This window comes from Panthera tigris, chromosome B4, assembly GCF_018350195.1.
Source record: "Panthera tigris isolate Pti1 chromosome B4, P.tigris_Pti1_mat1.1, whole genome shotgun sequence".
NCBI classification, from domain to species: domain Eukaryota; kingdom Metazoa; phylum Chordata; class Mammalia; order Carnivora; family Felidae; genus Panthera; species Panthera tigris.
The window spans coordinates 11,186,409-11,200,696 of record NC_056666.1 but is presented as its reverse complement, the minus strand read 5'-3'; the positions used below and the strand labels follow the sequence as shown (position 1 = coordinate 11,200,696).

The 14,288-nt window shown below is 40.4% G+C and overlaps 1 protein-coding gene across 3 annotated transcripts in view; it reads right to left on the bottom strand.

The window, feature by feature from the left end:
* CDC123 (cell division cycle 123) overlaps positions 1 to 14,288 on the bottom strand; it is a 56,721-nt gene that overhangs the window by 28,604 nt on the left and 13,829 nt on the right. For 2 of the 3 annotated variants that reach the window (XM_007081210.3, XM_007081211.3), the window contains 4 exons: positions 10,662 to 10,719; positions 10,387 to 10,419; positions 5,139 to 5,234; positions 2,557 to 2,663 (listed from right to left, as the gene is read on the bottom strand). In XM_007081210.3, coding sequence (XP_007081272.1) covers positions 2,557 to 2,663; positions 5,139 to 5,234; positions 10,387 to 10,419; positions 10,662 to 10,719 — 294 coding nt within the window. The remainder of the gene's footprint in view (positions 1 to 2,556; positions 2,664 to 5,138; positions 5,235 to 10,386; positions 10,420 to 10,661; positions 10,720 to 14,288) is intronic. The other variant, XM_007081212.3, reaches the window with a different exon arrangement.

The window sequence follows — 14,288 nt, the reverse complement described above, 5'->3', positions numbered from 1 at the left end:
GAAAGGCTGCAAGCTCTGTGCTTGGGGTTTGCTCCTGCCGACTCTCAATTATTTAGACTAAGAGAAGGCTGGTATTCTTCGGGTAAACGCTCTTAATCCGGGGCCTCAAATTCACTTGCTGACTTTACTTCCCCCTCATGCAAAAATCAAAGAGTACAGAATACAAAACAACTGACGGGTATTTCCATCTTCTACTGGAGTCCCAGTTACATTCATGCACAAGGAGAGAGAGAGGTGAGCTGGGAAGAAGCAGCAGTTCAGCAAACTGCAAAGGTGATATAAAACACCACTAGCCACAGAGAATTAAAAGTGACTTACAGTTATTTTTGGAAAGGAAAAGATGTCCTCATACTCTCAATGCAACTAGTATTAAAGGTACATGAAAGCCTGTATCTGAAGAACAGGTACAGAGCATTTTTTAATGTAACATATTTTAAGACCTCTTTACTTAAAGCATTAGATATCAAAAAGCTTTATAATGGGGGTGCCTGGGTGGCTCAGCTGGTTAAGCATCCGACTTAATTTTTTTTAAGTTTTTATTTTATGTTTTGAGAGACAGAGCACGAGCAGGGGAGGGGCAGACAGCAAGGAAGGGGTAGAGAGAGAGGGAGGGGCAGAAAGAGAGGGAGACCTAGAATCTTAAGCAGGCTGCAGGCTCTGAGATGTCAGCACAGAGCCTGATGCGGGGATCGAACCCACAAACATGGGATCATGACCTGAGCCGAAGTCGGATGCTTAACGGACTGAGACACTCAGGTACCCCGCGTCTGACTCTTGATCTCAGCTCAGGTCTTGATCTCAGGGTCATGACTGCAAGCCCTGCGTTAGGCTCCACGCTGGGCATGAAACCTACTTAAAAAAAAAAAAAAAAAAAAAAAAAAAAGGCTTTGTGATGGACAAAGAAGATAGCCATCGCTTCCTCTAACCAGAGGGTCTCTCCTGGAATGGAAATGCCACTGCATTATTACTAAAACAAGGGCCACCAAACACCTAGTAGTATCTGTGCCAACATGATCATAAAAGGTGGACAATGAAATATCAAAACAATACGAAGCTTTCTTCTGTAGATGAACCAAAAATATCAATACAGGTAAAACCCCTTTGTAATAACATTACAACATAACCACACTCATTTATTATTACTGAATTTCATTTCTTTGATTACTGTAATACTAACGTCAATGTCTGAGGTACCGAACTCAGATATAAAAGGGTAGATACACAACCGACGTGCAATGAATTTATTGTTTGGTTCCAGGTTCCTCAAAAAAAGATCTGAGGCTGAAATGGGGTGAATGGGCAGGGTGAACTACACGGACAGATGGGCAAGAAGTGGCAAGTGCGCACCGTGTTTGCACCCCTGCTCACCTGCTTAGTTGCTGGATTTTGTGAGACACTTCACGTGAGAGGTCAGTTTAAGTATTAGTTTAAGTGAATTGACTGGTTTAAGATGGGAGGGATGGAAGGGGCGCCTGGGCGGCTCAGTCAGTGAAGCGACTGACTTTGGCTCAGGTCATGATCTCACAGCTCATGGGTTCGTGCCCCACATCGGGCTCTGTGCTGACAGCTCAGAGCCTGGAGCTTGCTTCAGACTCTGTCTCCTCTCTCTGCCGCTCCCCTGCTTGTGAGCAGTCTGTGTCTGTCTGTCTGTCTGTCTCTCTCTCCCCCCCACCCCAATATAAATAAACATTAAAAAAAAAAAAAAAAAAGAAAAAAGAAAAAAAAAGGTGGGTAGGATGGGAAATCTAGAATACCTACTATTTGGTGACAGAACAAGAGTATAAAGAGCCCACCGACAGGTCAACAGTGCAGGTGCATTACCTGCCTATGATAAAGACAGCACAGGGTCAAGTTCTTTAGTTACAGAATTAACTGGCAAAGAAAGGAAAACAGCAATTCCACTTCCAGAAATTTATTCTAAAAAAAAAAAAAAATTAGGAACATGCACAAAAATTTAGCACAGGGATATTCATTGCAGGACTATATAAAAATAGAGGGCTGATCAAACAAATTATGCCATAGCTATCCAGTGGAATACCATTAAGGTAATTTTAAACAATGATATACACAAGTATTTAATGACATAAAGATGTTAATTATACACTGCAGTCTACTAAGCAGTGTGAACTACATGATCCCATTTCCGTCTTTAAAAAAAAAATCAGAATATGGTTAGGGACAGGCATATCTTTATTAGACGTATGCAAAGAAAGAATTCTGGAAGTATATAAAACCAACTGTGGTGAGATCATGAGTGCTTACTTTCCTTTGTTTAGCTCGAATCCCTAATTTTGTTTTTCTATGATGAGCATATATTGGTTTTTCAATAAAAAAATTATCAAAATACTTAATAAGCAGATATAAAGGAAGCCCTTGATATTTAGGAATATTCACTGTGGAGCATTTACTATCAAAGGAAAAGGAAGGTTTGTTTTAATAGGTCTGTTCTATGGAACGGCTGTTTTTAACAGTACTGGAAGTAATGGCATTTCGCCTTCAGAAAACTTCTCACAAGTACTGAACCTACTGACATGGGAGATCAAGAGACATACTTACGGCTGAGTGAAGTCACGAGTGATGAAATCAGAGCTCTTGAACAACAGAAAGATGTCGCTGAGGGTTTTACATTTCAGAGAACTGTTCATTGCTATCCAGTACGCATCCTAAATGACAAAGCACATGCTACTTAGGGTACATTCCAAGTTAGTTGTTATGAATGAAGCTCAGGCCTATACACAGAATCAACAATGCACATTACGTTTAAAGAAAAAGTTGAGGTAAGACATTTTAGCTGTACTGTCCAATTTCAAATTATACTTCTAAACAGTGAAGAGCGGGGCCGCTGCATGGGGGACGCTGGGTTACAAACACACAGGTCCTCACCATCCCGCTCAGGTGCAAGCACTTCCCTGCGTTTTTCTCACCGATGATGAAAAGAGGGGTGAAGAAATAATAGAAATCTGACACTTCAGCTCAACAATCAAGGTGTAAAGAGTCTGACCAGCTACTCTCTAAGAAAAAGGAGATCCTTTCTCTCTTCTTGTTTCTGGGCAGTGACAGCTGGGACACCTGAACTGTGAGGACTGGAGTTTAGACCCATCTATCAATCTGCACCATCACAGCTTTACACGGTGAATGTCTCACACACATGAACCAAAAAAAAAGGTAACAAGAGCAGGCATGTGAGGCACAAAGCTTAGCAGAACATGCCTAAAAAGGACAGAATAATTAAGTCACTTACACAGCATACTTCTCCCATAGATCAGACACAGGACAGGAATGTGATTTTAAGAAAATTAATGTTTGCAAAAAACTATCCAAAAATTATCCACACTACGTGAAAGAAAGCAGTGGCACATGGTAGGCACAGAGAAAATGAAATATAAATGAACAAATGAATAACTCAAAACCAAAATAATATATCCATCTTAAGTGGAAAGCCTCAGCCCAGTTCAGCAGTAAGGAATGATTCAAATTACTGTTCATATACAAACTACAAATGAGTCTCAATGACTTCGTTGTAATAGCTTCTTTATAATTTCCCCCAATGAAAAAGATGATGAGCTTCTAGTTGAAAATGGTACACTGACCATAGATTTCCCTCCACTGAAACAACGGTTTATGCGTAGAAAACCATGAACTCCAAGAAAAACAAAAGATTGAGTAAGAAAACTGCGTCATCCTGGGGTGCCTGGGTGGCCCAGTCGGGCTAAGCATCTGACTCTTGATTTCGGCTCAGGTCGTGATGTCCCAAGGTTTGTGAAATTGAGCCCCACATCAGGCTCTACGCTGACACTGAAGAGCCTGCTTGGGATTCTCTCCCCCCTTCTCTCTCTGCCCCTCCATGCATGCATACGCATGAGCTCTCTCTCAAAATAAATAATCGTTAAAAAAAAAAAAAAGAAAACTACGTCATCTTGTGAAGCATGTATCAGATGTGCATACAGTGTCTGTGTTACCCTAACAGGAGAAACAGGGAGTCCTGACCTAATGAAAACATGCTATTACTCGAAGAAGGAGAATGGAATATAAAACAATGGGAAAGAGAGGAATGAGCATAATCTTCTCATTCCCAAAGGGGCAGCAATAATGGGTATTATAGCTACAGCTAAAGAATAAAGTAGAGGAAAATAACAAAAGAACGCACTGAAATATGTGAAAGCAGTTGGCTCTGAAGAGGAAGAAATGGTGAAGAAAAAGAAATGTTAGGATCTGCTTATTTGGGAAGCAAGCATATAGATCTTTTAAAAATTTAAATTGTATAAAAAATTTTAATTCTATACATGTGTAACTAATTTTAGTAAGTAAAACTACAGGCTAGATGAGGTAGAATTTATCTTTCACTTTAGAATAAGCAAAGATCGGCACATGGGATGATTTTTGAAAATGTAAATAAGTCTTTGATTCCTTAAAGGAGCTTTGCTGACATAGTTGTTTTCTATTGGATTAGAAAAAAGAACAAATTTTTCCACAAAACTTAATATAAATATAAAAAAAAATAAATAAATCTTGTCAATGCACTATTATAATAAAACACAATTTAAGAAAATGTCTGTTGATTTCCCAAACGGCTCTATTTTTTAGGTGTTTTGACATTTTAATTTTTTTTTAATGTTTATTTTGAAGGAGAGAGAGACAAGGGGAGGGACAGAGAGAGAGGGAGACACAGAATCCCAAGCAGGCTCCAGGCTGTGAGCTGTCAGCACAGAGCTCAACATGGGGCTCAAACCCACGAACCGTGAGATCATGACCTGAGCCCAAGTCAGACGCCCAACCGACTGAGTCACCCAGGTGCCCTGGTCTTGTGTTTTAATTTTCAGTACTTTTCAAAAGAGAAAATTTCCTGTTACACTGTGAACAGCTGAAGTTTTGAAAAGGGGCAGAGAATGGATTTCCTCAGATTTCTAGCATGATCAGCAACATGAGACATTGCAACTGTCTTCTGGCAAAATATATAGTATTTTACAAACCCAGGGAAGTGCTAAATCAGGAAAATAGGAGGAGGAAAATAAAAATAAATTCCACAGTATTTTCCCTAGAATTAGGAATAAAATTATATCTGTGGGGGATATAAAAAGAAAGAAATAGCAAAACAAAGAATATTTCAAACAGTGAGAGATTTACTGATGTGTTCCTACCCTTGGGGCACTCCAGTTAAGCTTAGGAAATACACTGCCCCCCAGGGAATTGATAGCTTCTTGGACCTTAGTGGTGAACTCGGGAAATTCTGGTGCCTATAGAGAAAGAAGAAAGCATTTGGGCATGTCAATAACGTCACAATAAATATAGAAAACAAGATCAAAATCTCAAACAATTAAGCGTGTTAAAAGTTGGAATACAAAGTACTATCAGAATTTCTGAACTGAGCCGAATAAAATCAATGATCAAATATTTACCAGAAAGGGGGGGGGGGAATAATAACAAGCGCCCAGATGGCACTTTCTAAAACCATCGAAGCCCACATAGCTAAAAAGACAGACATCACGAGGCATCTGGGGATGTGAGGAAGGACTGAATGGTTCTCTTCACATCTACAGAACCCACAGTTATGAAGTGAAAAAAGACAGATGAAATGTCACCTGTACACATATTCCAACGTTCAGAAATAACACCTCCCATTTAAAGGGCCAGAAGCCTTTCCATCTAGAGGAAAAGATTCTTGGACATAGCCTCAAAAGGCTTCATAAGAATGAGAAATAAATGATGTGCTTAGCCATATTTAAACACCGCTATTTCCAGACAAGTTTTAATATAAACACACTCAAAAATAGGACCTTGGTTAAGTTAAAATGTTCTTTCCTTTTTGGCTGATTTTAAAACGTGTATTTTATATAAGCAAGTAATCAAAATGTCCAAAATGTGTGAAGGAATGCTCTGCCGTGAGCCTTATGTCACTAGCTAGGGAGTAGTTGGACACGAGCAGAGAAAAGGGGAGTAACAGACGTGGAGGTGGAGCCTGCAGGGGACAGAATACGAAAATATGAACAGATTCGCTACGGGCACGTTATCCGTTTATATTTGCCGCCCCCTACTGGGCAACTGCAAATTCTGAAAAAGTCCAGTAATGACCAGTTCTTCCAGAGGGGGGAAAAGTTAGAATGGGTCTAGAATTAGCTCAACTGCACACTGCAAAAAGAACCAAATGGCTTCTGTTGACCCCCATCATCTAATCCAGTTGCGACAGGGAGCAAACTGTGTCAAGAGTTTGGAAAACACACCAAAAAAATGTCATTTAAAAAAAATGGTGGCCTATTCCCGAAACTAGAAACCAGCTTTAAGCAACAGGCTAGTGAGTAAAGAAGGGAGAGCAGGCTGGACTCCCTTCCTTATCTACAGAGGTCTGGGACTTCTAGACCGGCTGGCAGCATCTTTCGTATGTGCCACCGCATCCATTTTTTCGGACACCTTCAGTTTAGACACAGGAAATTAAACTGCAGCCATTCAGAGAGGCTTTCAAAATGAGTAACAGCCTTGAGTCCTTTATCTTCCATTGGCCTCTCCCCATTGAGAAGCAATCAGGATCTCTATTAAGCCAGTAATTTCCTTACGGTCCCCTGAAGTTGCTAATATGGCTCGCCAGGGTTCTATCCATAAAAACGTTTCTCAAAAATCTGCTGTAGCAATATTTTCGATGAATGGCAGTTATACAAATTTTATAACATGAAGGGATTCAATCTTCAAAGACAAGACAATTTAATTTTCCTAACCCGTAACAGTTCAGATTGCTTTGTATTTACGTATTATATTTTAAGAGGTGACAGAGTTCCTCAAATCCTCAAATTATTCCACTTCAGGAAATCCTGCTATCAGGATCCAAAAACAAATTTAAATTATGAAAAGTTTCCATACTGTGAAGACAAACGCGTGCTTCGTGGAAGACCATATTGTGCACCCACAGCGCACCCCCTGGATTATCTGACTGTAGCCAGGTCGACGAGCGGCTTTACGACTTGGTGAATTGCAGGTAAATGATGACAATGAAAAGTACTTCTCTTGGACACACAAATTCTATCCTGGCTGAGAGAAATCCAGCAGTCTTCCTCCCACCCTTGAAGGAGGCAAAACCAATCATGCCTCATTTACATATTCATTTCAGTATTTCTAATCTACAAAGGTGTCTCTTCTTTGGTTTCCCTTTGGAACCAGTTAAAATATCTGCCTAGCTCCCTCAAGAGTTAAATAAAACCTTCAACATGTGTCAAAGAGTTTTATTTCAATATGGGAGCCATGATTCTACCTTTTTCTGAAAATTATCTTTCAACAGATCATTTTAAGCTGTCGCTCAGTGAGTCGATTTTAAATACGCAAAACACCTCAGTTTTCTGGGTGAAGTTTCCTGTTGTGAGGTAAAATCTACTTTTTTATCATATCTGTGGACTTTCTGTGATCCAAACTCTCCTGTCTTTCCAACTACACCTACCATACCCATTAAGAAAGGATATTTCTTCTTGTATTTTTTTTAAATCATGAAATGTTTAAAATATAAAAAAATATATATATTCATGTTCCTGGACCCATATATTCAACAATTTGGTATACTTAACCCAGACGTTTAAATCTCTTAAGGGAACAAAGTGACAATACAAATGAAGTTCCTTACCTCCTCACTCTCTTCCCTAATCCTAATCCTAACCCTTCCCCCTCCCCAAAGGCAACCAGCATTACAGACTCGGGCATATTCTTCCAGAGTCATAATTTCATAATTAATGATACATGTGACTGACCATGAATTATAGCATTTAAAAAATTTAACCTAACTGCTGTCATTGATATGTATACCTTCAGCAAACAGCTCTCACTTTTGAGATTTACCCACCTGGACTGTGTTTTAATTTTTAGTTCCATGTCTTTGTATCTAGATTAATGGACTATTACCATTCGCCAATACCATGTATTACCTGCCCTTGGACCTTGGCTCACATTCCTCCACTAAGAGTGTGCTACTATGAATGCTCCCCTGCCCAACAACATCTAGTTCCAGCCAGTGAAAGCCAATCACTTTAGTGACTTTTTATTTTGAAATGATTTCAGTCCTTCAGAAGGCTTAAGAGAAGAATAATCAGAATTTCCAGATACTCTTCACCCAAGCATTTACCATGTTTGTTTTATCCTTCCCTGCCCCAAATCTCTCTCTTATAGATCTATGCAGATATGTGCATTTATTTATACATATGCACACATAAAACAAACTTTTTTTCTTACATTCTTAAAGTAAGTAGAAGTCCCAATGCCTTTTTACCCCTAAATACTTCAGTATGGTTCCTAAAAAGCAGTAACATTCTTTTATATAACCTACAAAATTATCAAAACAAGGGAGCTAACAATGACAGAATACCATCATCTCATCTGCAGATCTTATTCACAATGTGCCCATTTCCCCAATAATGTCTTTTATAGCAAAAGAAAAAATTTTTCTGATCAAGGATCAGGTTGCCATTGATTACATTTAGCTGTTTTATCTCTTCAATATCCTTTAATCCTTCTTCCTGTTGTTATTATCTTTCATGACCTTGACGTTTTTGAAGAGTACAAAGCAGTTATTCTGTATGATTTCCAAAGAGTTGAGTATGCTGGATGCTTCCTCATGATTAGATTTAGGTTATGGATTTTTGGCAGGTGATGTGTCCTTAGTGTATTGTATCAGGAGGCACACAATGTCGGTTTGTCCCATCACTGACAAGGTTAACTTTGATCACTTGGCTGCCATGTCTTTCCTCTGTAAAGTTACCATTTTCCTCTTTATAATTAGTAAGTAATTTTGGTGGAAATACTTTGAGAATATTTAAATATCCTCTTTCTCACCAAATATTCACTCAATGGCTTTAACATCTACCCCAGCAATTACTATGATCATTGCCAAATGGTGATTTCCAAGTCTGTAATTCCTTCTACATTTGTGATTTGGTGCCTTTTCTACTCTAAAGGGTTTTCCCCTCTGCTCCGTTTAGTTAATATAACCATTTGTTTGTCAGTATGGGATCACAGACTCTCATTTTAATAAATGGTGACACTTCACTAACGTCCCTGTTTTGAGACTCCGCTATCTGGCTGGGGGGTTGGCCTATTCAAGCTGGCCTCTGGGTCCTTCTAGTCAGGTCTGCCTCCTGCTTACTTTCTGACACAAGCTGTCAAAGGTGCATCTTCACTTTCTGACCCCTGGTCTTGACTTTCTCCAAGGAGCTTCAATTTCTTTCAGTGGAGAATGGTATCTAGAAACCACGATCAAAACACTTGGTGTGCTCACTGCTGCCATGATGTCACTACATGACAGCTCCCAGGCCTTGGAGAACAGAGTCTGGTAGATATACACACATGTAAGTTAGTAATTTCCCAATCTATCCATCTATTAGATAACAGGAGTTAGAACTGATAATCCTTAACCTTTTTAGGGTCCAGGTCAAATATCATTTCTCCCTTTACACATTCTAACTGTTGTCTGTTCTGACAGCACTTTGCCATCTACCCCCAAAGTGAGGCATCTTTCCCTGCTGGCTTATAAACCCCCTAATGGAAAGGAAGCAACCCAAATTCACCTTTGCTCGGAACTCACTACAGTGCCCTAAATATGGTAGATAACTACCATGTATGTTTAACTGAACAGGACTGTCATGAACAGAGAGTGACTGACCTGCATGACATCCAGAGTAAAAGGAAAACATAGAAACTTTCCCTTCCTGCATATAATGGCATGCTTTTTATACCTAAGGAAATACACTGGTTTAAGCACCTCCAGTTACTTTGCTTGTACTATATATACCAGGTCTCTTCCGTTGAAATAAACAAAAGTATCTTCTTATTTAGAATTGTATCAGAATATAACCTCCCCTAAAACTAGTTTCCTTTGTTGTGCCTTTACGTCTATTAGCAGAGAATTTGATAAAAAGTTCTCTCGTCTCACAGTATAAGAAGTTTCATTTACCTACTACATTTGTAGAAATACGTGTTTTACTTCACTCATTCCTTTAAAAATATTTTTATTAAAAATATATTTCAAGTTGACTTAGACAACAGCATTCTTATCCTCAAAGACTCCATAATACTCAATCCACTTCCACATTTTGATACAAGATACTGGTTAAAGCCACACATTACTCTCACCTGAAAGAAACTTTAATTTTTATGCCATTTAAATATATTTGAATAAGTGAACAGAGATTTCACTTTAGGTTCCACAGATCTGGGAAACGTCAAAGTTTAATGTTAGGCTTGATTACTTCTTTCAGAGCTTAAGAGAAACAAGTCATAGCACCAACTATGCACCTTAATAAATAAAAGCCAACGAGAAAAATAAGTAAATGGGAATCCATCGAGATCCGCATTGAAATCCCAAAACATCCCAGGTGACAGCGTGAGGTTGAGCCCCGGCTGGCACAGCTCTGCTCTTACCGTTAGCGTGGCCGTGTTCTCGTCGTCCGACCACTGCACGGAGAGGACAGAAACAAAGTATTAAATGTGGATAGTGCACTGGGCTTCCCCAAAGCAATGCTCCATCTAAAAATGATACATAAATAAGAGACATCTTTTCCTGAAAACAAAGTACATGTCAAAGTGAGATTTTCATGTAATTTCTCACTTTACCAAACATAGGCTAAGATGTAAATATGAGAACCATTTCAGGGCTCACTGAAATGATAGAATGGGCTGTTTTATTCTGAACCAACCTGTATTTCTTCTGCTTCATCATCACTGTCTGGCTGAGAACATGTTGGTGGATCTTCCCTAGAAGAACATAAAACAAAAATTAAGCAAGAAAAAGGCTTCAGTACCATGTATGTAGTCCTAAGTTCAGTCATACTAAATATATATTGGAAAAGGGAGAGGGTATGGTTTGCTCAGTTGGTTGAGCATCTCTCAGTTTTGGCTCAGCTCATGATCCCAGGGTCATGACTCCACGTTGGGGTCCATGCCAAGTGTGGAACCTGCTTGAGATTCTCTCTCCCCCTCTGCCCCTCTCCCCTGTCACACGCTTGCTCGCTCTCTTTCTCTAAAATAAAAATAAAAAGACAGCCTCAGAATTGGAGGATAATGTTAGGAAAAGTTCATTTTTTTAGAGAGAGAAACCAATACAAAATAAAAAGAATACAAACTTCCTGCCCTCTTCTCATACATCACTAGAACCACGGAAAAGAAAAATTCAACCTCCAACTCCAAGGACACTAGCAGTCATCTACAACTCTGAATCCCGATATATGAGAAAGTGCTGCCACAGACGAGGAAGATCAAGTGAGATGAAGAAGGCAAAAGGAGTCATCGGAAGAGCTGTTCTACCGAAGAGCGGGTCCCCCTGAGAGGCAAAATCAAGAATCTTTTTCTACCTAGTAAGAAAAGAGTGTGTGGGCTGGGGTCAGGTATTGCCCTGGACCTTGACTGGCACCACGGAAACGTGTGGGGGAGACAGGGAACGAAAGACTTGACGTGCCTCCTTTGAAGCAGCTGGCGAGCACAGCACGGGTGGAAATGGACCACCTAGTAGCCAATCCTCATTGCCTAGGGAGAAAGCAAAGGCTGAAAACACTCAGAAGGAATAACACTGCTTTGGTCTCTCATCAACACTAAACCACAAATAACTGGCCTACGAAGAACTCACCACGTCAATGAAAACAAATAATAATCCAAACAAGAACCAGCACAGGATCTGTACCAAGAAACTATAAGAAGAAGGGAAAGGGAGGCTGCTGGTTGACCAGGGGCATTTATCTATCCCTATGCTCCTCTGGAAACCCCACTAAAATGATAGGAAAACTCTCAAGGAAAAAAGGGATCAAAGAAGAGACAGCTGCAGAAAAGAGACAGCAACAGAACTTTGGAAAACAGAAAGCCAATGAGGAGGACAACCCAGCAAGCAAAAGGGAGAAGCTAGAATTACCACTGATGACGAGACCGAAGTTCTGGGCTACAAACAGGGAGGTTGCTTGTGTGAAGTCCACAGAAGGGACAGTAAGATACACGTAGCCTTCCTCACCCTGCACACCAAAACAACTAATCCTCTCCATGAACCAAAGAGGGTAAGGACTCAGGTCCATACTGCCCCGGAGGAATACGAGGGTGAAATGCTAGAGTGCGACAAGCAGCCTTGTGAAAGTCACACTAACAGTGAGGCCCCTAGTCCCCTTCCTCCCACTCTGCTCCCAGAACACACACAGGTTACAACATTCTTCTCTGTAGAAACTCAACCACCCCAGAGGAAAGACCTGTAGATCTTTCCGGGAAACTTCCGTCAATTTCTGCTCATTGCTGGCACTCTTAGCGAGCCCCACCCGGTTTTTACAAAGTTTCCAAGTGTGTGTGTGTATGCGTGTATGTGTGTGTGTCCCCCTCACTCTCAAATATGAATAAAAGGCCTAGAATCATTAGAAAACTAAAGAAAGGCTCCAAGATGAAAAAAAAAAAAAAGTTTTTTAAAAGGAAAAATATTTTTTAAATCATTAATATCCTTAAAAATAAAGATACTGCATCCACAAGAGAAGACCAGAGGGAACAGAGGACAGGATTGAACCTGTAGAAATTTAAATCTGGTAGCTGAAATTTAGTTGTCTTTATTTTTCTTAATGTTTATTTTTGAGAGAGAGAGAGAGAGAGAGCAAGCAAGCAGGGAGAGGCAGAGAGAGGGAGAGACCCAGAATCCAAAGCAGGCTCCAGGCTCCGAGCTGTCAGCACAGAGCCAATGTGGGGCTCGAACTCACAGACTGCGAGATCATGACCTGAGCCGAAGTCAGATGCTTAACTGACTGAGCCACCCAAGTGCCCCAAGTAGCTGAAATTTAAAAATTCAATAGCATGAATATGGCAAAATGAAGGAAATTTCCCAGAAAGGAGAACCAAGAAGACAAAGAAACAGGTAACAGAGAAGGAATGATAAAATTCAGAGAACCCAGCAAGATCCAATATCTAAATAATAGGAGTTCAAAAAAGAGAAACAAGAAAATAAGAAAAAATTATCAAAGATACAGTATTTTTAAATGTCCCCGAACTGAAAAATAGGTCTCTAGAATGAAAGGGCTCACCAAGTACACAGCATAGAGAATGGAGGAAAAAAACCTTAAATGCTATGCAAAGATGGCCACAATAATCCTTGCCATCTGGTCTGATATGCTCGTCTGCAGGGCGACTTTGCCACACTTGCCATCAAATAATGGCATTTATTTCCCCATTCCTTTCATTTAAACTGGCATCAAGATTCCTTGTAATCAGCAAAATGTAGCACAAGTGACAGCACGTAATTCAAGGTGTCAGAAGCCTTTACAGCCTCCGCTCAGCATTTGGAATGCTGCCAACCCTATGCAAAGTAACTAAGGGTAGTCTTTCTTCTTTTTTTAAAAAAAAATTTAATATTTATTTATTTATTTATTTGGGGAGGGGGGGAGACAAGCAGAGAGAGAGGGAAAGAGTGAATCCCAAGCAGGCTCCAGGCTGTCAGCACAAAGCCCGACATGGGGCTCGAACTCCCAAATCATGAGATCATGACCTGGGCCAAAATCAAGAGTCTGATGCTTGACTGACTGAGCCACCCAGGCGCACCCCGCCCCCTCCCCCAGAAGGGTAGTCTTTCTGAGATGAGAGTCCACATGGGAAGAGAAACCCAACATCAACTGCCAGACACGTGAGCGAGGCCATCTTAGCAGAACCACCAAATGACGACAGTGACAAGAATGCAAGACCAACAGAAGACTCATCAAGTGTCAAGAAGTATGGGCATCAGTTCCCTCTAGCCCGTCTAGTCCCGTGGGAGGTCAAGGTGTGGCCCAGGTTTGCAACACAACTGAGGAACCCTGAACTTAGGGAATCACGTCTTCTACAAGGTAAACCGGTTCGGTCTCTGACCCAAGGGCAGAAACACTGTCTTCACCTGTCCTAGACAATAAAAATCCTGTTCTGTGCTAGAGAGGGAGCTGCTATCTCTACCTTCCAAGGCTCTCTGCTATATAAACATCCTTGAAAAGATAACAAGAATAAAAGGCATCAGTGCCTCTGCTAGCAAGGTAAGCAGGAAGTGAGAGACCCAAGGAGAACTCTCAACACCCAGCGACGCAATCACTGACAAAGTGTTCATTGTTTTTAAGTCAATACGTTTGGGCAATACAGAGGGCTATTGTGAAATGTAAAAACATGAAAGAGGAATTCTCAAAAACATTCATAAAGAAAACCAAGCCACAATAAAGGAACACAAATCAGAATGACATGGGACTTTATGGAAGATAGTAGACCATGCCTTCAAAATCACAGGGAAATACTCTGCCTAAAATCCCATACTAAGCCAATTCACCCCCTCAAAAAAATCCAGAGTAAAA